Raw genomic sequence first — 27736 nt, 5'->3', positions numbered from 1 at the left:
AACCTGATGGCCTTTAGTCATGCTAAGTAAAGCTCTAGACATTGAAATAGGTAGCGATGTTATCGCTTTAATGTTGTCACTTAATGCTTAGAGAATTGGGGGAAAGATGTAAGCCACGCTCTTGCCAACTAGTGCCCCAAAATTAGGTTTAACAGAGATCTTTCTTCCCACATTAACCCAAAAACGGGGGGATCTCCACCTTCCTTGAAACGTGGGAAGGAAGGCTGGATGGTTGCAAGCAGTCTGCGTTCCCTTTCGTCAGTATAATGGGGTTGCCACGCTGGCATGGATTTGACCCCAACTTGCTCTTCTGTAAAAATGTTTATTTCAACAGATCTGTTTAAAAACATTTTAAAACGTTGCTTTTTTGAATGATAGAGTGAAAAAGACCCGAAAACCTTTTTGAAGACGATTTGAAAGCCATTTATGGGAAGAGGCCCTTGAAGCAAGGCAGTGGGACTGAAGAGCCCAGTGGCTGAGAGGAGGCGGTGGCAGGGAGATCACGCAGAGGTCAGTGAAGAAAAACGGCGAAGCAGCTGCTGGAAGAGGACGTTTTTCAAAGTGATGTTGATCTCTGTCTCTTTTATTCTCTTCTTGTTATGCTTTTAGTAAACAATGGAGTCAGACAGAAAAGCGGATGAACATTTTAAAAGGCAGTTTAAGGCTTATCAAGAACAGCAGCAAAGGCGGCTGCAAAATGTAATGGAGAGGAAGAAGGAAAAGCAGGACAGTCAGAAGGAAAAGCAGGACAGTCAGAAGGGTGACAATGGCAACGCAGAGGAGACTTTCGGAATCTCGAGTGATCTAAACCTGTTTGAAACAGGACAGCCTGTAAATGAAGATAACAGCAAAAGGTAAAGGCATAGCAGCACCGTTCCTTCAGGAACTCACAGAATTCTATTTTCATATGCTCTTACACAACCTGTGTCATGTCTTCACATGTTGGGCTTTCATTATCCTGAGGAGACTCTCGCTGTCCCTAACATGTTTATCCTCAGAGCGTTGTGGTGTGCACTGTATTATCAGTGTTTCACAAACAGAGAGCAGAAGGACAGCGGGATTAAGTGTGACAGGCTAGGGGCAGCTGGCTGCCCTCTGACAAAATCCAGTCACTCAGGATCACTGACATCCTCGGAACTGTTGGTTCATTCCTGCCTATCCTTGAAAACAAACTAGTGCCCTACATGAGAAATTTCCAGAGGCAGGTAAGGGCAAAGCAACCAATGGGTGCAAGCCAAAGGCCTGCAGCACGGAAGAGCGTTCCCCTGGCTGTCTTTGTGATATAACCCGATTTCGTAGCTCGGAAGACAGCCAGCTGCACGGGAGGGTCTCGCAGACGGAGTTGGCTCCTGGTTGAGATACTTGACAGGGTTATATAAGGTAGGGTTTTAAATCTTATGGGAGGACAGGGGTTTGGGTCTTACTTCACCCATTGGGGGTAGTATCTGGATTACCAGGATGTTCTGGTGTGGATCTCCCTCCATCTTGGGTTTGGAGCTGAGTGCGTAATTCAGTTCACTGGAGCAGGGATTTGAAACCCCAGCTCAGATCATTCGTCCCCCTCCTAGGATATACTCAGACTCTCTGACCCAATTAGTATCATTTTTCCAAACTAGAACAAGTCTGAATTTGGACATATCCCCCAGATGTCTGCCGTTCCTACCGTGTCACCCCTGTGTTGGTGGGGAAGCCAGCTGAAGAAATTCCCGCTTCTGCTCCCCGCTTGCAGCTGTGCTGGTACAGCTGTTTGCCGGAAACTGGTTTCACTTTCTGGGCCAAGGGTGCTTTTTTCTCAAGGCATTTCAGTGGTCCAGGTGACAGCTTTAAGCCCACAGACTGTTTTATCGGCCCCACGATGGGGGTGAGATACTGTGATAAGAGGGGCAGGAAGGAGGAGCTGGCAGCTCTGCCAAACCCAACAGCTCACAGGTGGAAAACCACAGTTAGGCATATACCTTTGAGACAGTTTCCCCTCCCAGAACCCGCAGTGGGGAAGGGCAGCTCCACCAAAGTTTATCAAGCCACTCACCAAGGTTTATTAGGCCCTAAACGCTGATCTCCCCTCTGTGTTACTCTGGGCAACGCCCTGCTCAGCTCCTTGCTGAGGATTGCTTCCTTCAACGCCCCAGTGCGTAAGCGGCAGCAGAGCTTCTGTGAAGGTGCAGGGAACCACTGAAACTTGCAGGTCCTTCTGGGAACGCAGAGTTCATGCTGCAAAGGACATCTGTGGGGCAACGGGGGGGCTGACCCCCTAGAAACTGATGCTCTCACAGTTGCATCGTACCATGGTCTTCTTCACCCATAGGGCCCGCGCCACGGCTGTCTGATTTGCCGAGTTCTGCTTCTGATCTGACCTCGGCCGGCTGTCCCCTTCAACTTTTTGTTCTGATATTGGAGATCTGAGGGGTTTTTAAATTTTTTCTTTCTTTTTTTCTTTTTTTTTTAATGGGGTGAGAGGCTGATTCCCACAGTTGAGATGTGGATTGGTCTGGTGGAGGAGAGGCTTAGGCGCTCCCACAGCACGTCCTGGTGCAGCGTGCGCACGCTGAGGTGCAGAGTAGAGGAGAATCCCAGCAGTTCTCTGCTACTTACAGTTCAGCAGTTTAGGTCTGAGCAATTCAAGAGCTGTTACCTACCTCTCTTTAGTGGCACTGACTTAAAAGTCCACGTTTGCCATGGCAGGCGTAGCAGATTTATCTGGTTTGTCCTTCGCTTACGTACGTCTGCAGCAGAGTGGTTCTGAGCGCATCCGATCTGGGCAGGATTTGCTTCTGGAAGGGATTCACCAGGATGTACTTTGCAGTATTCCCATGACAACACGTTAGAAACTTGTTCCAGGATACCAGGGCTCCATATGGTCTGCAGTGGCAGTGATTTCAGCCTGTCAGCGTTGTTTATAGCAGCGCTTGGGAAACGGTCTCCTCTCTGAAGTCTCCCTTCCTCTGCGCCTTGGGAGTTCGTTTTTCCTTCCTCCCATCCTGCTTCCCAATTTTTTTTAGGCGAGTGTTTAGCTGACATTTGTGTCCTTCTGGTTTGTTCTTTCTGTAACTTTATCCTCCCTGCTCTGTTTGAAGTATTTAAGTGATTCTCCCCATGACATGGAGAATCTGTAGCAGAGTTGGGAAAGAGACTTACCTGACTTCCAGTCCTGGGCCCTGCTCATAAGCTTTCACCTGGCTCTGTTTCCTCGAACGAGAGTGAAAAGGGTTGTCTTTCTGCAGCCTGTTTCTTTTGGCTGACTTTCTGTAGCTGAGCCACTTGGGTGCAACCTGCTACCTCCTTTGTAACATGTAGGGATGGGATGGAGAAGTTTCTCAGAGGAGACTCCAGCTCTGTGCAGTTGGGATTTCTGTCCATCCTACTGTAAGGTCTTTTTGTCATGACTTGGAAGACATTGCTGATCAGGTGTATTAAGAGCTTAGAACCTTTTTTTTCACGTTAATTCCCTCACTGTTAAAAGTCTTTTTGTTCCTGTGTCTCTAATTGGATCTGCGCAGTTTGGTTGCTCACTTCTATGAGTGGTACATGTGGGAATAACTTAGTTTTGCCTTTTCTCTGCTCAGATTGCTGCTTGCTTTCTTCTCCTTTGTAAACAGCTGCCTTTGATCTCCCTTTGATTTTCAGCTTCGAAACAGAAGTGCATTTCTTAATGATGGATTGTGAATCGTGTCGTAAATTGACCGTGCTGGTTATGGCAGTGCTCTAAGGGGTCATTTATGCTGACGTGTACGTAGGGAGCATGCACTTAAAAGCTCCAAAGGCCACTTGGAGCAAAAAGCTTGCTAAAACTTGTGAACAGAAAAGATTTAGGTAACTATTGAGGTAGCTGACTTGTCTGGCTGTGGATATGTCTACAGCCACGGGTCTATACTGTAACAACTGAGCTTTATCCAAGTCTCTGTGATCATCCAAGTAACTTACTCCTGTTGTAGTTTGGAGCAATCACTCTGTAGGCCAAAGGAGTGGGACACTATTCCAGATTAAATCACCAAAATGTAGGCATTCAGAGTCACACTGTAGATAATAAGAACCTAGAGGTCAAATCATCTGCCTGGCTTAGGTGTCTAATGGTGTCTGAGATGCTGTAGGGTATCGGGAACTTCCAGGACACAGGAGGCCTGCACCCTTCAGCAGGTGGGGGATGGGTGGGCAGCCCAAATGGCACCTGTAACTGAACTGAGTCCCCTCATCAGCTCACTCCGTGGCAGTTTGAGAGCCGTTTGCATCACCCCACAGTGGCAGCTGGTCTGTAGGCGACGCTGGTTGTATTGACTAGACCTCCTTGGCCTTTTGTGTGCATTTTGGCTTGCTGCTCACAGAGAGACACCCCTGTGTATGGAGTGGGACCTTGCCTGGAAAGTCAGAGGGGAGAAAAGAGGAAGCTCAGAGGCAGGCAGAACGGGAGCTGCTGGCTTGAGCCAGCAGGATCTCTACCCCAAACCTATTTGTGTCAGTATGACTTCGCTTAGCACATCCCCCCTCTCTGGGGGATGGAGACAGGTTCATTTCTATCCTGAAGTGCTTCTGTCTGGAGGAATCTGGCTGACAGCTTGAAGCTGGAGGATGGTAGTAATTCTTGGGGTTGACTCAGATGTCCGCACAGGGGTGGCGAGCGCTCTCTGAGATGCTCTCAATTCTCTGCCTGGGCTCCAGAGGTTTTCCCAAGAGCCCTGCGTGGTGGCTGCTGGCCTCACGTAGGGAGCTCAGCTAATCCTGGGGCATCTCAAATAGATGCCTGCGTGCCCACAATTGAGTTGAGCCCCTGAGGCCTTAGCTTCTTGGTTTTACCTTTGCAGTACCAGCATGTAAGGACAGCAAAGAGATTGGAGTTATTAATTCTCTGGATGTCTCAGAGAGATGAAACTCATGAATGTTACTCAATGTACCGAAGAACAGGAGAAGCAAGAGGCTATTTCCTCCTGTTCAGAGCGCTTTTTGATAGCCTTGGTTTCTAAATGAATTCCAAAAATACAAACTGATGCCAGTCCATCCTGGTGGGGTTCCAAGAAAATCAGATAGGGGCAGAGGAAATTGGTCTTTTGTGAGTTGCTATGAAGCATTCCTTTTTCAAGAACCTCAGCAGCAGCTTTTGTAGCTGATGCGCTGTTGGCTTCTGTTAGCTTTGGTAAGTACAGAAAGGAAAGCCTGGATGCCGTGGATGCTGGATGGTGAACCCTTCTGATTTCCTCTGAGGAACCAGATACATAAGACTGAGTGAGACAAGACTATTCAGTAACCTCCAGAGCACTGAAAAGGTACCTGTTCTGTGATGTTTTGCCCCAGACAACACAAGGCAGTGCAGAATTTTTTAAGAAGAAATAAGTTATAGGGATAGATCAGATCATCTGGTGTTCTGATCTGAGGTTTAGGATATTCTGCTTAATTCAGTAAACTCACTCCTGATAAACTCAGCTCATCCAGCATACAGTCATTTAATTATTTTACTCCTGGAATCTGAAGCACATTACAGTGACATTTGCCATTATGGCTTATTTTTTTCCCAGGTTGCTTGAGCTTGAGAACGAGCAGCTCCAGAATCAGCTTCGAGAGGTCCAAGATGAGAACTGCAGACTATACAAACTGCTGACAGAGAAAGACTTTGAAATAAAGCAACTCCAGAAAAAAATCCCGGAGGACAGATTAGCTTTGTCAGGTAAGCACGGTAACTTTGTATTCTCGCTGTGTTAGTACCAGTGTTTGCTTGATGGTGGTGACAATAGAGGTAGGATGACAGAGTCATTGTGAGCTCCGGGCAGTGAAATATTCATGTGACATCTCTTCACCTGCTTTCTGTTAAAAAGGAGTATTTTGGTCATATTTTGGTTGCCTCCCTTTCCACTCCTGTAACAAGCTTTTGCCAGGAAGAATCAAAATTCAGCTCTCAACCGAGAGCTCTGTTGAGCCTGCAGTAATTTGCAATAGCACTGAAACCACTTGCCTCCGAACTTTGAAAATACTTGGACACCGGTGTATAGATTTAGTCAACGCTCAGAGTTGCTCCCTCAACTTGCAAGGGTCTGACACTGGTTTGCATTTGCAGAGTTTGCTGAACATCCCTGTCTCTCCCGTGTAAGGAGTCTCATTGCTTTATTTGCAGAGGGAGGTTCCTCACGGTGGTTTGACAGGTCAGCACTCACGCATGGAATGGCACGTACACTTGCTCTCCCCTTCAGTGCCATGAGCTGCAAAATCTGAATACTGCTATTCCCCATCTCAGGGAGCTGTGGAAAGGACCAAATGACTTCTGGTAGTCAGGCAGGTCAGACCTAAGGTGTTATTGATAATTATGTGTCCCTGAAAAGAAGTAGAACGCTCTTCTGGGGGGCGCAGTGCCCTCTGTTCCTTACAGATCTTCTGCAAGCTTGCTATTATCGGCACAAAACCCGATGATTCGTAGAAATCGTGGCTTGGAAAACTCTCTGTTAATGTCCAAGAACAGTGTTGCAGCTTTCTGTGCTACGTGGTGTTAAATTCCTTGTGGAGGCTCCTTTCGTTTGTCTGAGCAGGGTGCTGGGGGAATGCAAAGTCCAGCTTCTAAAGTGGCTTGGGTGTCCTCGGGAAGCTGAACTGTGCAGGTTGCACCTCCTCCACTGGGTGCCACTGTTGTTCAGGGCAGCGGTGGTGACCGGGCTAATAGAGAAGGGGGAAACCAGCAATAAGCAGAAATAAGTAACACTTAAATTACGCCTTAATTCGTAGAATCTCTCTCTAGCTGTATGTAGGAGACACGATGAGCTATTACTGGGTCAGGTCTGGAGCCAGGGGTGCTGTTGCAGCTTCTCTGGCTGACTCGTATGCCAGCTTGCAGCAGTTTGCCTCGTGCCTCTGTCTTCCCTGTCTACATCGTGGCAAGAGATTCGCCCACATTGTTTGGGAATTAAAAGCTTTGGTTAAATGTGTACAGTGTGTTCGAAGACCATCACGTGGAAGCAACAGCCTGGCTTTTGGTGAGTTTAGTACTTACTGTGATCCTTAGCAGGCATTATTTGTCATGAAAACTAAGGAGAAAGTAGCTTTTAGATGAGAAGAGAAACACAAATCACATAAAGGAGTGAGAACAGTGGAAATGCTTTTAAAAATAATAAATTTATGCTCTCCACAGGGTTTTAAATAGTGATATAGAGTCATATTCTGTTCTCAGCTATATTCTGCATTGCCCCTTTAATGTCTGTAGGGGTTTTGTGGGACTCAGAATTCACTTCAGAGTAATCTGTCATCCTTGCATCTCACCCTGGTTCTTCAATATAATCTTCACGGATGTCAGTAGAAAAGTCATTACTTCAGAGCGCTGAAGGAGGATGGAAGAGTTAAGAAGAATGACGAGAGCCCAGTTCCATCTTCATTTATCCCACCAAGGATTTGTTGTTGCAGGGTCGTGCTCGTTGCTGAGCTAGAGGTTTCCATGGACATGGTGTACAATCATATTAGTTTTGCACTTGTGCAAGAACTTTTCTTGACCTTTGTGATGTTCACAAGAACACGAGTGACACACGAGCCAGTCCTGGGGATTGCTTTCTCCGTGACACTAACCAAACCCTCTCTGCTGAGGAGGTGAATGAAGTACCAGTTTAAAAGAGCAATTAAACGTGTAATACAGTAAAGGCTCCATGTATAATCTCAAGGGACATATAAATAGGCACAATGCCATTTCCTGGACCTTATCCAGGGCCCAACTGTCACAGTGTGCCTGACCTTTTAGGACAGATGTCTAGAAAAGTTCGCACCTCTGTTTCAGCAGCTCCTCCAGTAGTAAACAACCAGTGCGAAACAGAGCGTTGTCTTTTTCTGTAATATGCCTCAAAAACCTGTTCGTAACTGTCCTTCACAGCGGCGAGCAGAAAAACACCTCTACCCTTTCTCTGTGGTAATGTTGCTACCACCGCTGTTGTGGCCTTTTGATGTGTGGCTGTTGCTGAAGTGTGAAACGTGGCTTTGCTAGCCACAGTGTGATGCTGGCTGAAAGGAGCAGGCGATCCAGCTGGAGCCGCTGACGCCTCTTTTCCCTCACTTGTTCATTTAAGTGCCTGGCACAGCTCTGAGAGAAATGGATTAGACAATAAAAGAACATTGTGCACTGGACAGAGAAGAAAAGCGTCATCTGTGCTGAATCTTGCCTCTAAGACATGTCCTTTGCTTTTATGTATACTTTTCAGGGGCGGCTGGTTTAGCTGGAGATGTCGCAGCTACTAAAATAGTTGAATTGGCCAAAAAGAATCGTGAGATAACTGCCGAGGCTGAGAGTGAAAAAGCCAAAGTGAAGCAACTGAATAACAAAGTCAAAGAGCTGGAGAGAGAAGTGAGGCATTTTTTCTTGTTCTCTTTTGCATGCTAAACCAGAGAAATCCAGCCTTTGGGATAGAGGAGCTGTAGAAACTGGATTTGATTCATGTTCCCATTTTGAATTTGCTCTTAAATCTGTGTTTGCTTTGAATTCTGGTAATGTCTGTCCATGATAGGAGGGATGTGTGCCCTCAGCTGTTTTCACCTTTGCAGAAAGGAGCAGCTGGGAAAGGGTGTTCACTTGGATTTGAAGCACAAGGGCTTTTCTAACAGTATGGCAATGATATTTTTCTGGTGGTTTTTTTTTGAGAGAAGGTACAAATTTCATATTATTATGTCTTACATTCCCACTTTGTTAATACCAGTCATGAATTGGTACTCTATTATTTGAAACTTTATTAATCCACATAATGAAAGCTGTTTTCTGGCGTAAGTACTTCCAGAACAGAGACAGCATGTCAATGGATCAATAACATTTGTCATGCTGACAGATGCATTTTGACTGCATCTTTCATAATCACTTCTGATCAGGAATTGTGCCTCTATCTGAATTGTGCTCTAGTTACCTGAAAGATCAAGAAATGGTAGATTAAATTTTTGAGGACTCCTGCAGAAATCCAGAGCGTTCTGGTCAGAGGGGTCTTGTCAAACAGTTGGCAGGCTGGCTAAGAAACATCCCGTGTAGCTGGGGATCTACAAAATCACACAAGTAGGGGAGCAAGCCGTGAATAATTTCAAGTAAAATCCACTTGGTTATAATCCCCTACTGTAGCATTGTAATGGCCGTTATTCAAACACAAACTTAAAATATCGTCAGATCTTGACCCAAAAGAAGGGACCACAGACATTTCCGGAAAGGAAATCAAACTCAACGCAAACAGAAATTTTCAAGAAGCAATAATTGCTGGTCAGAGCAGTGATGGACACTTTAGATATGAGCTAATCTGTTCTTAGACACCAGCGCCATCAGAATCAAACCCAAACACAGCAACCTGTCTCGTCTGAGGTAAAGATGAACCGCAACGTGAACCTGCTGAAACCTGGTCAATGGGCTGTATTTTCTCCTAACCTCATTTGGGGTGGCTCTTCTCTAAGCTAATGGTCACTGGCTGAGTTTGTGGGTTCTACTTGTTCAGTAGAACTATATGAAGATGTAAAAGATGGGTAAAAAGAAAGCGATGTGGACAGTGGGAGGTATCCATGAAAAATGTTGAGGGATGAGAGAGAAGATCACTGTCTAGACACACTCGTCTTTTTCCATTGGTTGTAGGAAGAGCCAAGACAGCTAAAGTGCAATTCAGTTGCCCACACATGAGCGTAGAAGTCCAGTCTGTGATGTCACTTGACCTCTCAGACATCCCTGCAGGGCTGTTAGACGTGACAGGACAGGCAGTGCTGGCGAGCAGCCGAAGGCCTCCGGGGTACCCTCGGATGCCTCCGAGGGGACTAGACAGCTGTGGGTGGGCAACAAGACCGAGTGTGCAGTCAGTCCCTCCACTCGATGGAGTGTAGGTGTCTGCTGTAGAGTGAGCTGAAGATTAGACTTCCCTGGTTGTATTGACAAGACTCCATTCTTTATAGAGACACCCACGCCGAGAGCAAGGAACGTGTTAATTTGTGAGTCGAATCTCATCCCCTCTGCCTACTTCTTGATGCCTTAAGCTCTGCAAAATGAATTGTGGTGATGGTACCTTCCAAATGCCTCACAAGATGCGCTTTCCCCAGTGGAAAACACTGTCCTTTTACATAATTGTTAGCTCTTTGCTCGTATGAGGACTGAAAAATATGTAAATCGTAAGTGTTTTAACATGACTACATTCCCACAAACAAAATGGAAGGTGTGGCCGTTGAGCAATCGCTTGGCAAAGGGTGGTAGATGTAAACAAAGGCTGCAAATGGATGTTTGCAGAAAGCTTCCTTAGGATTTGACCTAGCAGCTGCCACCACTAGCTGAAATGTCTCGTTCTCAGTCCATTGACTGAAAGACTTGATGAGCTGGATAGAAAGGGTGGCCCAACCATTGACTGACTTGTAAAGAAGGGGTGAAGTTGCAGCTGGCTCCGAGTTACACGCCGGGTTTCCCCTGGTATCACTTTAATGAAGAAGCTGCTCCTTACAGCCTTCTTTAATTGGGGCAAATAGTCAAGATTTCCCGCCCACCTCAAAGAATGAAGTCTCAGCCCTTTAAAGCAACACTTCCTGGCCTTTCCAGCTCCAAATTCCCTGCCCTCCCCTCCAGTAAGAAGTCTTTGCAACCTCAACATTGGGCATGATTCAGACCAGGAGGGACTATATGACTGCCTGCCTTTGCTGTGGCAACCAACAGGAGAGATACCCTTCACGGCTTGAGAAATGCTACTTTAGAGCCACCAGCTAAAGAAAATAGCTTTAACATCGTTACTGAATCTCAGCTATAGGGCTTTAGGTAGTCGTTTCTCCTTTTACATTCCTCTGGTGAGTAGAACTATGTGCTTTTTATGAAATATCCTGTGATTTTCTTTCAAAATGGGTAAACTGGCATCCAAAATCTAGAGACAGCATCCTGATCTGTACGGTACTGGATTTGCATTTAGGTATATAAACACTTACTTTATGAACCTATGGTGATAAAATCCCCCAGAAGTCTCCACACTTGATAACAGATCCCATCTCAGCGGATCCAGAGACGTTTTCACTGAAGTTATTCCACAGTAAAATAACATGTGCTTCTTTGGGAGGCATTTCAGGAAAAAAATTATATGCTTTCCTACTGATTGTGTTTAAAAAATCAAGGGGAAAATGAAGTACTTTTTTTTTTTTTTCTAGAGTAAGTAAACATCCAGGATCATCAAAACCGCTGTTGTACTTTTTTACTAATTACTATTCCATGGAGATGTGCTCTTCACTGTGTTCATTCTATAATAACAATGTTGTTTTGTTTTTTTTTTCCAGCTACAGACAGCCATAGAAAAAATACATTCTCTTGGTGGTGGTGATGCAGGAATCAAGCAATCAATTCTGCAGATGATAGAAGGAAACTTGGTACGAATTGTAATTGAAAAGGGAAAATTTAGTTCTCTCCCATTGCACAGTCCTTTCCTCATGACAAGGATGTACCCGTGTCACTAGTTTTATAACCAATTTGCTCTGTTTGTACCTTCTCTGTGACCCCAAAAACGAGGGAAGGCATTTGCATGGGTCTGGGGAAAAAAGATTCTGCGATCCTGATGGGTCTGTGGATCTTAATCACTTCAGTTTTTCCCTGAGGATTCCATTCTCCCCAAGTACATTCTTCTCTTCAAAGGCTGAAAGTCCAGAGGTGAAAGCATTGCAAGAAAAATTAACCACAGCCAACTTCAAAGTGATGGAGTATCGTAACCAACTCCAGTCTGCAAAGCAGGAGCTGAAGATGACCCAAAAGGTACTGTTGCAGGACAGAGTCTGTGGCTGGGATCCCGTGCGAGAGGTATATTCTTGGGAAATCAGGAAGCTGCTTTTCTGTTGAGCTTTGATTAACCTCCATGAAGTATTTCAGTGAAGTGTAAGGAGGTAAGAAAATCCAGGGGTGTAGTGGTTGCGTTGGGAAGGCGTGCACGTGGACACACAGCCTTCATGCTCTGCCACCATAGCTGGATGCCTGCGTCCAGTATTTCTTTTGCCACGATGGGCTCAGATTCTTGAAGGTTTATAAGTCCCAGTTCAGCCAAATAGGTTTGTGACTGACTTGCAGCATACGTTCAGGCCCATTCCTCCTTTCCGAAACGTTTGATTGTGTATTGACTTTCAGTGTAGGCTTCGGTCCCGTGGAAGTCAACGGGATTAAAGGCCACACTTGAACTACAGCACATGTTTAAACAACAGTTTGTTGGAGTGACATCCGGCGTAACCTTTTCCTCTTTGATTTGTGATGGATTTTAACGTGTTACTATGTGCTCTGTTTCCTTGGGTTTCATTACTTTGCAGAAGAGACCTGCAATGCAGATCAGAGTAGAGGATATGGTCCTAAAAATAGAACTCTGCTGACCTTTTTATAAATAATTTAAATGCTCTTCATACTAACTTTAGCTCTCGTTAATGTGGCTGTGTCAGAACTGTGCAAGAGAGATTGGCTCAATTCCTGGTGGCAAGGGTGTGTATTAAGAAAATACCTCTACTCTGTTCCTGTTTCGTTCTGGTTAAGTGTTCATGATATCAAAAATAATATGGAAACCTGTTAGTAACGCTTAGTCAACCTCGGTGACGAACTTGAAATCCTCGTTTTTACAACACTAGCGCAGTTTGACGCCCAGCTGGATGGTACGATTTGACCCTCCCCGTCGGCAGGCAGCAAACCACCGATTCACGTTTTTCAAAACTCAAAGGATATTACTCAAACGTCGAAATACCGAATGACCCACCTGACAAAGTGAAATAATTCACGTTAGCCCAACCCCTCCTAAGCATCAACACCCTGTACCGTGGCAACGATCTGAAAGAGCTTCCATCACGTGGGGTACAGGGGGTCAGATACAGGCGATAAAGAATGGCCCCTGCTTATAGATACAGTGTTTTGTGTTTGCCGCTGGGAAGAGTAGCTTTCCCTCCCCTCTCCCCAACCCGTGTATTTGAGCCTAGCCTTATTGTTGGTGTTCATCCCTTTTTCGTAGCTTTTAGCAAATGAAGTTGGTGACGATGTGAATATTCAAAGTCTCTTGACCAATTCTGGCAGCTGGCGTGGACGAGCCCAGCAAATTCTTGTTCTCCAAAGCAAGGTGAGTTAAGACCCTGCGTGGTGCTGGGTCTGGGATGCTCTTTCTACGTCGAGGTGTTCCCTCAGTTTGAGTTAAAGATACTCTTAGTTCTTCTTTACCTAATTCCTAACATTTGTACCTGCTTATAAGGCATATCCCAGTACTTTGCAGTGCTTACTGCAAATAGATGGCCAGCCTTTTCTCTGTTGAAGGAAGCAACTGTTAGAATAAAACACTTTATGGTAACTTTTATATAGTTTTTTGGTATGTTTATGTCTGTGTGTGCACATATGTGTGGGGAGGTGGGGTGTTAAATTTTAAATATGTGTTGATGTGTCTTTCGGAGTTCCTGCAAACTATTTTAATTAGTCTATTGCAAACATGCAAGTTTCAGTGTTTAAGCTGGGAATCTTTCACATCTTTGTTGAAGGAGAGAGTTCAGGGACCTTGGAGAGCTGTGGAGCCTAGTTAAAACCCCAGGATGGTTTGAAGGTGCCTCTCTCCACCGAGTGTTGAAGGAGCCCTGCCAGTGTCTGTGCTCTGACTTGGACACCTTTGTTCAGTGCCTAAAGTCAGATGGGAAGAATTGAGGCCAGATAAGTTTTTCAAGTTGTTCCCCCAGGAACTTGAGTAAAATCTTTAACTCTTGAATCTCCTGAAGGGCACAGTCTAGCCGAAATGTCGGCTGGAGACAGGGAGGCAGTTCTGTCTCCATCTTAAATCAAACTTCTCTCAGGCAATTTGATACGTATTTTTCCATTTTTCCGCTGTTTAATTATATGCCAACAAACTTTTGATTTTTGCACTGATTGACTGAATTTTCCCTTGAGCCGATTACATCTTCCTTCCATGAGACCCCCTGGCTGGGATTCATCTGAAGACTGCACGTACTGTACTCTACGGTACTGCAGAAGTTTCTCTCTGAGCCAGCCTCCTCAGGCCCCTTGTGTAGTCAGTGGGGATCTTGTCAATACAGTCACTAAGTCAAAAGGTGCATCCCCTCTTGGGAGGCACCTCCAGAACAGGGCAGAGGAACTGTGCTGTAGCAGTGCCCGTTTCCCTCTACTGACTCTAGAAGAAGTCTGTGGTGAAGAGCTGGGATGCAGGGGCTGAGTTCACTTGGCTGCACCTAAGTGTCTAATGCCAGCCCAGATGCCATAGGGTGTCCCTCTGACCTCTGGTCATCTCTCCAGAGACTTGTAAATCCTGCATCATATGGGTCTCCAGTATCCCAAGACATCTAGACCAGTGCTAGGTACCTGTGTTGAGGCTGATGAACTGTGCCTTGGATTGTGGACATCCTGGATGGTGATTCTGCTACAGACCAAGGTGCTTAAGTGTATAGGGGTGAGTGGGTGTCTGCCCTTTTAGAGGCGATCTAAGGTATTATTCTGTTGCCCACACGTGTTTAGTGGCATTCAGGATGCTTTGGAGTGTCTGCCTGGCCTCCCCACGTGGCTCCAGTAAGGCACAGATCTCCCACATGTCCTGACTCTCCTGTAGGTCTGGTGTCACATCTCCTCCCTGCACAGATGCTGTAGACATCTGCATGTTTGTTAGCAGCTAACAAATTTAAATTTGAAAGAGCAGACACTGCTTTGTGTTAGTTAACCACAATAAGGTCAAGAAGTAATATGATGCTACACTCTGAGCTCCTTTTGGTGATGTCCTCTTTGATGCTGGACCACTGTACCCCTGGTAAAGCCTCTGGATGAGTCGTCATTATTGTCCCCTAGGTTCGAGAGCTGGAGAATCAGTTGGGTCAAAACAAGACCGGAACATCACTGAGTGAGATTGATGAGGAATTGCTGGCACTGACTGATCCGAGAAAGTTGTCAGCCCAAAAGAAGAACTTGCTGAAGATTCGCAGCTTGGAAAAAGAAAAGAAAGAAACCTTGGAGGTAAAAAACCTTGAGCTGTGTGGGTATATAGTGTGTAATAACTTGCCTGACCTTCAGGGTGTATGTTACACCCTACCAGGAGACAATGTCAGGAACCCATTTGATCTGCTGGAGAAAGTCCTGCCGTAGTTCACAGACTGAGCAAAGGGCTTCCCCGTGTGTTTTCGGTACCGCACTCTTACGTGGCCAGGCCTGCCTCTGCAGTACAAGGTTTGGTCTTCCCCTCTGCTTCATGATTGGTGTGTCAGATACATCTGCCTGGCCTGAAATGTGGCCATCTGACAACTGTGCCTGATGGGTGATGTTGGAAAGAGGGAGGGAGGCCCTGGGTTGCAATGCAGCTGGTACTGGCTTTGTACTGAAGGTGGACGCAGAGAAAATCCCTGCTACAGCTGCATCCGAAGGCTGTAGCATCCCTCTCACCCTTTGGCCGTTCTTCATGTGGTGTTAAGTACAAACGTCCCCCTCACACCGCACGTATCTGTGTGGCTGTGGCCTTCTACATTTGAAGAGGATAACGTTGAGAGCAACGCCAGACGCCCTCTAAGAGGCATTCCGAAAATGGGTCCCACCGTTTGTCTGTCACATGGAATTGCCACAAAAATAAACGGGCAACCGTTGTTGAGGGGTTGAGGGAGGCTATAGCTAGTGGCACACGTGGTAAACCCCGAGGTGGAAAGGATGTGTAGCCCTGTGTGCACAAGAAACCTGGGTAGCTGGGGTCAGCTGCACCTACCCAGGTTAGCAAAGCGCATCTCCCTGTGCTTCTTCACTGTAGTTGCTTCTGTAGAGGCTGCCTGGCACCATCCCGGAGCTTGATTAGCTCCTGCTTTTCTCACCACAGTTTAACTGGGCAACAAAATGAGCAATGGGCTGATGCCCACCTTTCCCTCTTGGCCATGAGAATGAAAGAGAAGATTTGTGGCTACAGGCACGCAGCACAGGGAAGGCTTTCCTCAATAGCTGTAGCCTGCATGGTTCCACTTGTGCCTTTGTGTTTCAGGCTTCGTTCACAGTAACTTCCCTCGCACTTCTCCGTTACTACTTCACTTCTAGCGTGCTCCCTGGCCGGCTTCATCTGGGTGAAGGCATGGCACAAGGGGCAGCATATGCCAAGGGCAGCTTCTGGGAGACAGTGTGGCATCCCCCCCCTGTATCTGGCTGGAAGAGAGCTTCCCCGTGGAGAATGATGAGGCAAATGAAAAAGCAGGAGCCTACAGAATGAGATTTTAACACAAAATTATTATTTGCTTCCTGGCATTTACTGAAGCAACCTAGTCCACTCGTATTCCTGAGCAGACAGACCTTTTTTTGATGCTGGCAAGCAGGCAGCGAGTAGTAGCACTTGTAATTTCTACTTGCTTCGGGATGATGGGGTATGCCAGTTCTATTTTTTTTTTAGGTTCTCCCAGGTGCTGGGTGATTCCTTTAGCTCACCAGAGCACCTGGGGCTGGGTGATAGGCTGTCGCTGTCATTTCCCTTGGTGTGTTCGCATCACTGCAGAAACTCAGCGGGGAACGCGATGCTCTCCAAAAAAGTCACGAGGAAGTGAAAAGAAAACTTGAGGCATCGAAAGCCAGGAACAAAGTGCTGTGCAGCGAGGTGAAGACGCTGAAGGAACAGATCGTCACCTTGCTGGAGAAAGGAAAACACGACGATGAGCTCATAGACGCCTTACTGGTACAGTCTTGGCTATTCCTGTTGGTCCCAGCCCCTGCAGATCGGTGATGAAACATGGTGTTGTTTAATGACACGGTGACACAGACAACCTTCAGGTGTACAGGGGCCTGATGAATCAAACTGTGACAAGCGGAGGTTGCCTAGTCAGCCGAAGGCCTTTTGCATCGGGTTGTGTAAAGGCTGCGAGACGGCACCAGGCGTGACACAGTTGCAGCAAAGTGGCTCTAAGCTGCAAGTATCGGAGGAAACGTTTTGCAGCAGCATTGAAGTAGGATTGTCTAGTAGGAAGGGCTTCATTCCTGACTCAGGAAGCTGGACTTTGTCCTGCTTTCAGCTCATTGGGAGATATTTTTTTTCCTTAGAATGCCTGCCGTCTTGCCCTCTCATTTGGTGCGGGACGCAGCCCAAAATGCACGAGCTGAACCCCGTGCACTAAACCACGCGCCCACCCATTCGCAGTAGCTGAGGGGATTTGGCCTCTTCGAAACCAAGAGTTTTAGCAGAGACTCGAGGTGCAGTTATGCTGAAATAAATGGCTGCTCTCATGGTCTTGCGGCATCCTTTCGTCCTGCCATGATTCTAAATAGTCTTCCCCAATTACAATAATAAAAAACCATTAGTGGAAAACATGCCACTTTCTAGTAGGGTTAGTTCTGTGTTTCCTGATCCAGCCCCTCCCAAGTTTCAAATCACATTTCCTTGCTTCTGTACCTCGGTTTTAGCGAAGACATGCTTATGACTAAGCTGGCATTTGCCTTTCTGCCCACCAGGCAGCCGTGGGGAATACGGGTACGGACCAGCAGATTAGGCAGTTTGCAGGGGAGCCAAATAACTGTGGTCACTTTTGCACAGCCTGAGCATTCTCACTAAAATCGTTACAGAAAGATGTGAGTTTCCTTGGGAAGGAAGGGTTAACTTGTTTTATCCCTTACATCAAAGAAGCACCTTGCTTGCAGTTGGTTGGCTTGACGGAACAAACTGTCCAACAAGTGTTAGATTTGTCAGTGTGAGAAAAACTCCAAAGCCCGTTGATAAAGCAGCCTAGCCTCATAGCTGTTGTCTCATACATCCCTCATCTTTTACTGCCACTACTGCACAATCTGACTGTGTTCTAATTTCACAAAAAGCACATTGAAAGCTTTACTCGTATCCAATTTATGAAAAAGTCACCTTCTTTGTCAAAGGCCAGCCTTTCGTGCTCTCTTTTCTGCCACACCGAGTAGCAAACCTGCCAGAAAGCTGAATCTCTCAATTGCTCAGGTCTTTTCTACTTGCACCATCCAGTCACTAAAGTCTTGATATGACCCCCAGTGGGGATGGACGGTCCTTACCCAGCCACGTGTGTCTGGGCATTGCCCGTAGATGTGCTGTGCAGTCTTCTCAAGGCACAGACGCCACGAGCAAGACAAGGTGATCTCGTGCTTAAAACGTAACGGACCAGATTCTTGGAGCAGCACTAGTGACATCAGCGTGCTTACGCTGAGGAAGGGGCTTGGCAGGGCAGTGGCTTGTCCCAGCATTCCTAAACGGGTGTTTGTCTTGGGGGGTGTAACACCCAAAGAGTCTTAATGATCGTTGTGTACAAAAGTCAGTATCTCACTCTTTGTTTCTGTGTTATCAGAACCAGCAGAAGCAAATGCAGGAGCACCTGAACCAGCAGGATGAGAAGAACAAGGAGTCCCAGCAGATGCTAGGGCAGCACTTGAACAGCGAGGTTCAGAAGCAAAACTGCCTTCTAGAGCAGCTCAGACAGATGGTGGCTGAACGAGAGGCAAAGGTTAAAGAGCTGGAAGAGGAGATTGGGCAACTCGCACTCCAGGTAGAGAGCCAGAAGAAACGAGCTGGAGGAGCGCACGTTGTAATCCTTTGAGATCTATTCCCATTGATCTAACACCCTCAGAGGGCCGTGGTGAGATTTTCAGTCTGTCAGGTCCCTCGGTAATGGGAGCTAGAGCGTTGAACCCAAGGTAAAACTTGGGTTAGGGACACAAACCAGCCATGCTGGCACCAGTAGCGGTGGTGCTGTGCTGCGGGTTCTCTAGCAACACTGTGTGCCCCCTTAGGATTTCATATGAAATTGCAACTTTTTACTGACTTTTGTTGTTTCCATCCTGCAATGGATAGAAACGAAAGAAAAGTTTCTGAGGAAGTCCTGTAAATCAAACCTTCTGGCATGCTCGTAGCAATGATCTTAAGCTGCTGATTAGGCACGGACGCAGCTATTTTCCTTTGAACTGCGTAACTGGTTTTATAACCTGCTCCAACATCAACAGAAGGAATCTGCCCATCAAGGGGACCGTTCAGGAGCTGCTGACCCACCACCTTCTGAACCCTTGGAAGATCCAGGTTTTACTCTGTTTAAGCCTCTGGCATCAGGCAGCAATCAGGTTGGAAGGATTGGATCTGCTCGGTAAGAAGCCCCCAATGTCAATGTTTAAAATGATTGGGAGTTATTCAGAAGCGTGGTTTTCCCAGGCAGTTGGCTCCAACCACAAGTGCTGTGTGCCAACAGCTGTGGCAGCCTGTTTACAGTATATGGGAATCTCTAATCACGTTATCTCGTCGACTTTCGTCCTGGAACAGAGAAAGATACACAGACTTGCAGACATTACTGCATTTGGCATGATGGCAGCGCAGCTAATTCCCTTTCTGCAGCTCAGAGGATGTCTGTGTGGTTAGCTTAAGTGCCTGTGATTCTTCCCTCTTATGAGAAACGGGGCTTCTAATGAGCAGACTTCTGAGAGCAGGGTGGTGAATTAACACACAACGCCATTTTAGGTGAGCACTAAATCACTGGCACGTGATTTAAATCGATCAATGTGCTTTGACTAGGATTTCCTTGCAGAAACGTTGAAAACCCGCCGCATCATTTGTTCTTAACAAACGCCCTTTTTAAAGCCGCGCTGAGGACCCTGTGAATCACACTAAGCTCCATACAGCGCTAAATCTGATTTTTGTTTACACGGGTGTGACTCTGGCTCGCTCTGGCTGGGTACAGGGACCATAATACTGCAGTAAGTTATATCCTTTCCTGTTAAAATGCTGCGTTTATTGTTAAAGAGTTCACGGGTGCAAAGATTTGAGACTGCTCTTCTGAGGAAGGAGGGAATGTTTCATCGAGGTAAAATTGCAGCTGATTTCTTCTCTGTAATTTTAACTCACATTCCACATTACTTTAGGCACTGAATTTGGCTTGTAAATCGTCAGATGTATCCCCGAGTCTAAGTAGAGCTTTACTACAAAATTTAAGAAAAGCTCTTCTCGCTCTTTTTGAGTTAGAGTTAGAGCATCCTGACTTTGTGCCTGCATCTCCACTGCTATACCCCTCTGACTGGCTTTATTCTCCCACCTCTAACTCTGCAGAAGTTGTGCTCTCACGGAGCAAATCTGCATTTTAGCCACTTTTTTACTTCGTAGGGCTGCTGACGGTAAGCAGGAAGGCAAGTGGGAAAACGAGGTTGGGTAATGGCTTTGTAGAAACCGCTAAGTGCGATGCATAACTGACTGCTTGTGTACGTGGCCGGCACCGCTCGGTCACGAAACCAGCTGACCTGTCAGGTGGGCAACGAGGGAGTCTGAGAACTGCAAGAGCCGTTAATGACTTGGTCAGCAGGGCTCACTCCTTCCATTAACTTTAATATGCTGATGAACTCTCTGTTTCATTTTACTTTAGTGAATCATCTTTTCCTATCAGGAAAGATGACATGAAAAATGCTATAAATAGGAGCTAAAGCCCCTCGGAGATGTCGAAAGAAAAGTCTGCATTGTTAGACTGGGCCGCTCCTGTCGTTATCAGCCTTCCCTTGATTTTGGGGGTTAACCACTCCTAGCCTGGAAGGCAGCTCTGCCTCTTCCACAATACGAAGGCTTTATCCTCTGTTAGCTGCAGCCTAAAGGCAAGGAAACGTGGAGGACTTGCCTTGAGGCAGCGGAGCTCAAGTTTGGAAAACTTGAATTTTACCTCCCGAGCACATCTGTCATTATGCATAAAACTCATCCAGAGTGGAGGTGATACTCTCGTGTTACCAGTTCACTCCTCCTCTTGCAGCAGTAAGCCTGACAGCTCTTCCTGAGCGTCTCCACAAAGCAGAAGGGTTCAGAAAACTGTATAAAGGTACTTTTAAAGGGCATTTGGAAAGAAAAGCTGCGCACGTGGCTGCAGAGCAGGGGTTCTGTTGGTTGTGAAAGCACGTAAAACATGCACAGTAACCTGTGCTTGTCCCTCATCCTAGTGGGGGAAGGTGCAAGATGAGAGTGCTCCCTGCCAGGGTCTGAGGCAGCAGAGCAGCAGTGGCCGCCTGTGTGGCCGCGTGCTCAGCTGGAGCCAAGCGGGATCGAGAGAAATTCCTGCTCACGAGCTGCTGTGGGGCTCCTCTGTGCCGTGGAGCTCCTCCAGGCCGGTCTGGAGGGCCAGCAAAGTATCCCCAGAAGCGCAGAGCTCGAACGCTGCGCGGTAGTTTTTGCCTAAAACGGAGACACGAGGTGTTTTTGCAGCAGTGTTTTGGAGTCGGGGAGCAAGCTGAGCTATTGTGTATGCAGAGCCGGAGTGATACCCACTTAGGAGGCTCTGGGAGATTTTTCCCTACAAGGCAGCAATAAACACAGACACTGGAAAAGGTCCGGAGTTCTTGGACGACTGCCCTCTGGAGAGCTCAGGGCTTCACAAAGCTTTCTTCCTCCCAGCACAGTGTCCAAGATGGGCCATACGCTTGTCGAGTCCGCCGCCACGCAGCCTTTCCTTCCCGGTACTAACCTCACGCCTGGAAGGTACGTGCATCAACTTCCTCGAAAACACGGGAGGTTTCCCGCCACGCTCCGCGAGCTGCTGGCAAACCTTGTCCGTGTCTGCCTTGGTGCTGTGAACAGCTTCTTTCACCGTCCTTTCCTACCTGCTGCCAAAGGCTCTAATGTCTTCTTGCTGTCTTAATTTTTTAATCGATTTCTAGTTTTATTTCCCCATAAATCCCATTTTTCCCTTTTTACCCCCAGTCACCACGTTTTCTCCTGCTTTTTGCTCTAAAGGACATATTCCTGAATACTCCTGCAGGGAGAGATGGGAGAAGTGAGGAAGTACATAATAATGGGATGCGTGGGAAAACTGCCCCTTCCTTTCGTCAGGTATCAGGCACAAGAACAGCCGTTGTACTGATGCTGCCTGAAGCCTTTCAGTGGGAGAAAATCAACAGCGTGCCGCTTAAAGGCTTAGCTTTTGGAGAGCCCACGTACAGGCTTGTTTTACTTGGGCAGTAGCAAAGGGAGGAGAGTCAGCGATCGTGGCTTGCTCAGGGGTGGAAGTTTGGTTTCAGGGGTGATGGGAAGGGGAAGCCTCCTTGCGAGGGAAAACCCCTTTCTAGTGAAACTCACAGTGGCTTTATTTCCAAATCTTTCTCTTTCCTTTATTGCAGCGTAGAGATTGGTGCTGGGGGGAGGTAGGGAGCCTGGCTCTGCATTCTAGCTTAGTCTTCAGACGAGTGTATTTTGATAGGGTTTTCAAATCCCCTCTTTGTTTCCTTTCTTTGGTTGCTGAAATGGGAAACAAACTCTCTACGCTTCTGCTGCTTTTAGGCTCGCTGGCGCTGACAGCCCGGATTTGGAGGTGCTGCAGACGCAGGTCACAGAGCACAAGGCGCTCTGCCAGGCTGCTGAAGTGAAACGGAACAGGCTCCTGGAGCTGGTCACTGTGCTGCAGAAAAGGTAGAGGCTGATTCCGCCAGGATCCTTTGTGGGATGCTGCGATGACGGAGCGCTTGAGACGTGGGAGAGGCTGTACGGTGCACCCCCACGCTGCCAGCGTGAGCTTTTCCCTCAAGAGGGGCTTTTAAATTTTTTCTGCTCAATTTCCCCGCCTAGTTGATGATTCATTTTTATTATTATTATTCTTTTAGAACAAAGGACAGAGAAAACAGTGTCGTCTTCAAGCTTGCTGCACCTAGATAAAACTAAAATTCGTGTGTTTATGTGTGTGGTCTGATTTAGGCAGCAATATTATTCATCAGTAGTAAATACTGTAATTATAGTTACAATCTGACTTCTGTTCCAGATTCACACTCTTTTAAGTTTCGCTGTATCCTCTTTTAAATGAATTCCTTCTGGTTTAACTGAAGCATAGCAGTGATTTTTTTTTTTTCTTTTCTATTACTCAGTTCAATTTAAGATGGTGTTAAAAGCCAGTTTTAGGAGGGCAGGAAGCAAAGTCTTTTCTGTCTACATACCTTCTAGCTACTGCTTTTTTTCGCAGTTAGAGTACGTATATTATTAGATTCCCAAATCTGCGTTACAGCCTGTGGGAAGGTATGTGTTTGTCTGTGCACTTTTGAATACAACAGGCACTATTTGCTTGCGTGATTTTACGCTAGTTACCATTCCTCGCTTGTCTGGCTTTTGTGCCGTACAATTCATCGCAGTCAGGAAAACACGTTTTTTGGTAACTGTGGTAAAGGTATCATCCCCTGTGCTTTTAAGGGCTAAATCCTGGAAATACAAACGGGGAGACTTTTATTCCTGTTTGTAAGTCCGGTGAGTGTAATAGAGCTATGCAATTAGAGGAGGATGGAGGTGTGAGTGATGGCTGAAATGGGGCCATCACAAACGTGGGGTCATGGAGAACGTGGAGTCAATGAAATGCAGAGTCGCTTGTAAAACGTACCGCAGACTGATGATTCAGCACCTCCACAGTTACAGCACATTTATCAAGAGCTCCTGCAGGTAAAGTAAATTCCGTGAGACCGCGTGCAATAACTCTTGGAGGACCTCAGGATAATAGAGCACCCGGTCACATTTCAACGTGAATATGTGTAAAAAAAAAAAAATGGTGCATTCCTCCTCTTCCCCTGTCAGAGCGTGGGGCAGCGAAGCTCAAGCAGTGCACGTAGTGCTTAAGTCAAGAGAGGAGCACTGGGAAGGGTTACACGAGTGGTGGTTTTGAACAGCAGCTGCCAGGATTTAGGACGGGGCTGCACAGTCACTGCGGAGCAGAACGTAAAGGGTTCGGAGGATTGGGCCCTGCTGGGGGAAGGGGAAGAGCCAGAGGAACGTTTTAGTTTGTTATTCATATTGGCAGAAGATTTAATAAAAACCAGCTAGCCTTGTCGTTTTTCCTCCGCTGGTTGTGGATGCTGGGGGAAGACCTGGTCAAGTGAAAGTTTAGTGACTTCAGAACCACCGAGGGAAACACAATTTCTCATAGCACGTCACCAGTCTGGTAATTTACTGCCACAGGAGGTCAGAGTCTTGCCTGTAGCTAGATTTTTAAGATAGCGATATAATTTTATCACAGTCGTAATATTTTTTTTTTAGCTATGCCAACTAGGAGGGAAATAAGACTGGTCCAGCCTTTTGATTCAGGGATTAGTCAGCTATCACCCGTGGGGTCAAGAAGGAAATTCCTTTATTCTGCACTATACCACACAGCGAGTCAATTCAGGTTTCTCTCTAGCTTTAAACTCTTTTAAATCATTTGGTACCAGGAGATGCACCACTGACTGCAGCTGTGGGCGCATGTCAAATTTTTTGTAGTTGCTTTTCTAAGATGTTTTTTTGGGGTGAATTGAGGCACTTTGCCCCTCTGCTCTGTGCTGCAGCGTGAACCATCCGTTTCTTTTCCACTCACTCCCTTCCACAGTAGTGTCTAAGGGCCACGTTTATTAAAAGCAACGTCAAGTTTCTTTTCTTTCTTGCAGATAACTGACGCAAAACAGCTAAATACGAGACAGCGGTTTTATAAACTATTTTCCTTCCAAATTTTCCTGGAGTGTTTAAAAAAACCCCACAGTTTATGATTCCTGTAATAAAAGATCTCTCCTCAGCAATCTGCAGCTTGCCTGCTCGTCTGAGTGGTCAGTTCACCCGAGTAGCCAGTGTTAAGGGACCTGGGCAACTTCCATTCACTGTACTCACTAGTTAAGTCTGGTGGGCAAATCTGGAGGATGACATCTGGAACAATTGTGCTGGGATTTCTGCCTGTGGGTGCACGGAAAATTCTCCTTTTCCCTCTGTTGGGAGCTGTGCAGCCTGAAGGATTGAGTATCAAGACTGACTGATGCTTGCTAGTCGTGAAATAAATAAGCTGAACCACCTTTTTTTGCCCATCAGGGTGGAGGAAGGCAGCGACAAAGCCTTAGAAGCTGAGAAGAGGCTTCAGGAAGAGCGGCGGCGATGTGTCGTGTTGGAACAGCAGCTTGAAAAACTGCAAAAGGACCCAGGGAGGAACAGGAGCGCACAGAAACCCCCCCTGAGGAGCAAAGCAGGTGAGGTGGAGCCCTTATCTGCACCTATGTCCCCCGTCCCACCGTGGTTAATGGACAGCAACAACATTTGGACTCTTTTATCTGTCAAACCTCCACAAGGGCTTGAACTTACACACCGCGATTTGGACCGACTCAGGCCAGTGGGCCAAGCCAGGAGGTGAAATCCTGGCCGCACTTAGTTGAAGAGGATTTTGTCACAGATTTAAGTAGGAGCAGGACTTTTGCAACGTGTTTTCTTCCACGGGATCACAGTCTACAGAGCAAACTTGACACTGCTCTGTGTTGCCGCCGTGCCCACTGCTGTGTTCCCTGTGCACTTCTGCCCGAGAGATTCATCTGAAGGTTAAGAGCAGAATTAAAAGGACGCATCCCAATTTAAGGCCTGTCAGTGGCTGGCTCAAGGCTCTGTTGGTCGTTTTAGGGAAGCCCATTCGCATTTACTCGACTGATCAGCCCTTTGTCTGCAGCAAAGACCACCCTCCGGCCCCCTTGCTGTTGGTTGGGGGAGTTCAGCATCCTCTACAACGGCTGTGGTCACTCTCTACCTTCTTTTCTGAGCTTCCTGAGCCCATCGTCCTTGCCTGTCTCCTCTGAGCCTTCTTCCCTTGCAGGCGTTCACTGGCCGACCCCAGGGTTTTTGCTCCTCCCATCCCAGCAGTAAATTCGAATCGTATTTTCCCTATAACCCTGAAAAAAGGTCCCGTATCCCTTTGAAATGAGGGGAGCATTCCTGAATCAGAACCTTAGGTTGAAGTACACGTTGAAGTGCTTTCCTGCACTTACCCTGGGCAGTGTTTGTGCTGGGGGTCAAAACAGAAGCGTGTGCCACACGCAAACGTTATCACGGGCATTCGGGAGGCAACACAACGACAAGATAAACATTAAAATAATCCTTTTCAACTGTTTCTCTCATCCATTTTTTTTCGCCACTTAAATATTTTGGATTTTTTTCTGCTCTAAACAGGTAGGCACACACATTCCTGCGTTTAGCCCTGCAGTGCAAACTCATCGTGTTTGCGTTTTGCTGAAAGGAGATTAAAATAAAAGCCTGTCCTATACATTTGCGGTATCTTCATGGATATACATAGAACTTAACAGATTCCTTAGCACTGATTCACCGTTTCCTGATATTTACTCAGTGCGCTACCCGTGAAAATGTTTTCCTAAAACTCCATGTCGTGATTAAATCGACAGGCCCGTCTGCGAGTCACTCCAGGCTCCCCTTGACTGTGGGTGGCAGGAAGGAGCCCTCTGCAGCCCAGCCCTCCAAGTTGCCTCTGGAATCGCAGGTAGAGGAGCTGAGCACAAGGTACGGTTTCCCTCTTTCCGTGCTGGGTTACCTACAATAGCTACAATTCATGGCTGTCCTTCCAGCAGTGGCACTACCTGCACCCGCTCCTCAGAAGAGAAAACCTAGCAAACTCTGTAGAAACGGCAGATCCTCTGGTTTGAGTTTGTCTAGGTCATCCTTACACAAATTTCCTCGTAATTATACCGATATCCAGAAGAGTTAAGCTAATGCAAGTATTAAGCAACACAAAACACGTGCAAGGACGACGCCTTTTTTTTTTTCCCTTTTCTTTCCTTGTGCGTCGATTGCAAGCTTGTTAGTGAAAATAAAATGACAATCTTTAACAAAACAGATCTGAAAAGTATCTTGGTCATCTAATACTCTGTCTCAAAGAGAGAAGGACCAAGCGTTAAGTCTGCTCTTTCTCATGCCTGTCATAAAACGAGCAGAGAGCATGTGTTTCTCTGTTTTCTCCCCCAGAGCTGAAGCACTGTTCTAATTTGCTTTGAAGCTCCGCGGCTCACATGAAAGTTTCCCTTTTGTTTCCTCGTAGGCTTGTGATCCAGCTGGCTGAGAACGAAGCTCTGAAGGATGCTTTGGAGGCTGCTGGGAGAAAGAAAGAGGAAGACTTTAAACTGTTTCAAGACACAATGGACCAAGTGAAGGACATCTTTCTACAGGCCATTCGGCAGCAGAAACAGCAGAAGAGTTAAGCAAGAGATTCAGAGTCCTTTGGGCTGCAAAGCAGGGACAGAGAGCTCCGGCATCGTGCCCGTGGTTTGAAATGCAGTGGCAGTGTAGTTTTGCAGCCTCGGATCGTGTCATTTCTTTAGCGTCCGCAGGCGAGGATGAGAAATGGAGAGGAAACACAGAAAGAGGGAAGGTTCTGTGTGTCAGCAAGCTTTGCCTGTTAAGAGCCAGCGAGCAGCTGGCTCCCAGGCTGCACATGCCGCAGGTTTCGGAAGCTGCAATTCCGCAGTGTGATTTTGGGGGGGGGGGGGGGGTGGTGGCAAGACTCCCCCCGCGTAGTTTCAACAGAATTTCCCTCGAGAGGGCTCAATATTGAATATGCTGCTGCCTTTATCAGCGCCTAAAGGCATTCGCTAAACCAAAGTTATGCCAGCTCCCTTCCAAAGTCAGGCCAGGAGCAAACTGAATGCTGGTTTTTATCAGCACGCTGACACCTGCCTGTCTCAGCTCTCTGCAGGGCTTAAGTGCCGAGGGAGTGGGTTAGCCTGGCCTGTGAATACCACAAGGGAACTTCGGGGGGGCCTCCACTCACCATTCCAACCTGCTTCTTTGCTTGACCATACTGGCAGCAGAGTTTTCTGAAACTCAGTGGAGTTTCCACTGAAACCTGTGCAGATTACCTCTGCCATCAGTCAGACCTCCCTTAAACCCAGCTCCTTCCGTACGACAACTTGCCATCCGAGTTATGAACTCCCTATTTTTGCATTCATCCGTCAGGCAGGTCTTGTTCTCGCTAGGAAGAACCGCTAACAGAACGCAGGCAGGTCCTCCACGCAGTAGCGGAGGGACTTTTGGAGGTGCTGGAAGCCCTTGCCTCTCCGTCCTTTTCTCTTGCAGCACGGGGAGAACACCAAGAGCAAGCTAATGAGGCGTTAACA

At 46.9% G+C, this 27736-nt stretch overlaps 1 protein-coding gene across 2 annotated transcripts; it reads left to right on the top strand.

Annotated features, from left to right (window-relative positions):
- Positions 1 to 615: 615 nt before the first annotated feature.
- Positions 616 to 26821, top strand: LOC147415385 (coiled-coil domain-containing protein 13-like). 2 transcript variants are annotated; one of them, XM_086467035.1, is made up of 15 exons: positions 616 to 854; positions 5505 to 5653; positions 8154 to 8296; positions 11212 to 11301; positions 11564 to 11680; positions 12906 to 13010; positions 14726 to 14890; positions 16395 to 16571; positions 18193 to 18390; positions 18845 to 18981; positions 21255 to 21338; positions 22137 to 22265; positions 24663 to 24817; positions 26012 to 26126; positions 26662 to 26821. In XM_086467035.1, the coding sequence occupies exons 1-15, from the start codon at positions 616 to 618 to the stop codon at positions 26819 to 26821; spliced, it is 2163 nt and encodes a 720-aa protein (XP_086323161.1). The 2 variants fall into 2 exon arrangements, with proteins under 2 accessions (XP_086323161.1, XP_086323162.1); XM_086467036.1 differs by lacking the exon at positions 21255 to 21338.
- The last annotated feature ends 915 nt before the right edge of the window (positions 26822 to 27736 follow it).

Source organism: Leptosomus discolor, chromosome 6, assembly GCF_034619465.1.
Source record: "Leptosomus discolor isolate bLepDis1 chromosome 6, bLepDis1.hap2, whole genome shotgun sequence".
In the NCBI taxonomy this organism is placed as follows: Eukaryota; Metazoa; Chordata; class Aves; order Leptosomiformes; family Leptosomidae; genus Leptosomus; species Leptosomus discolor.
The sequence above is the reverse complement of the archived record's forward strand: the minus strand, read 5'-3'. Positions and strand labels throughout refer to the sequence as shown.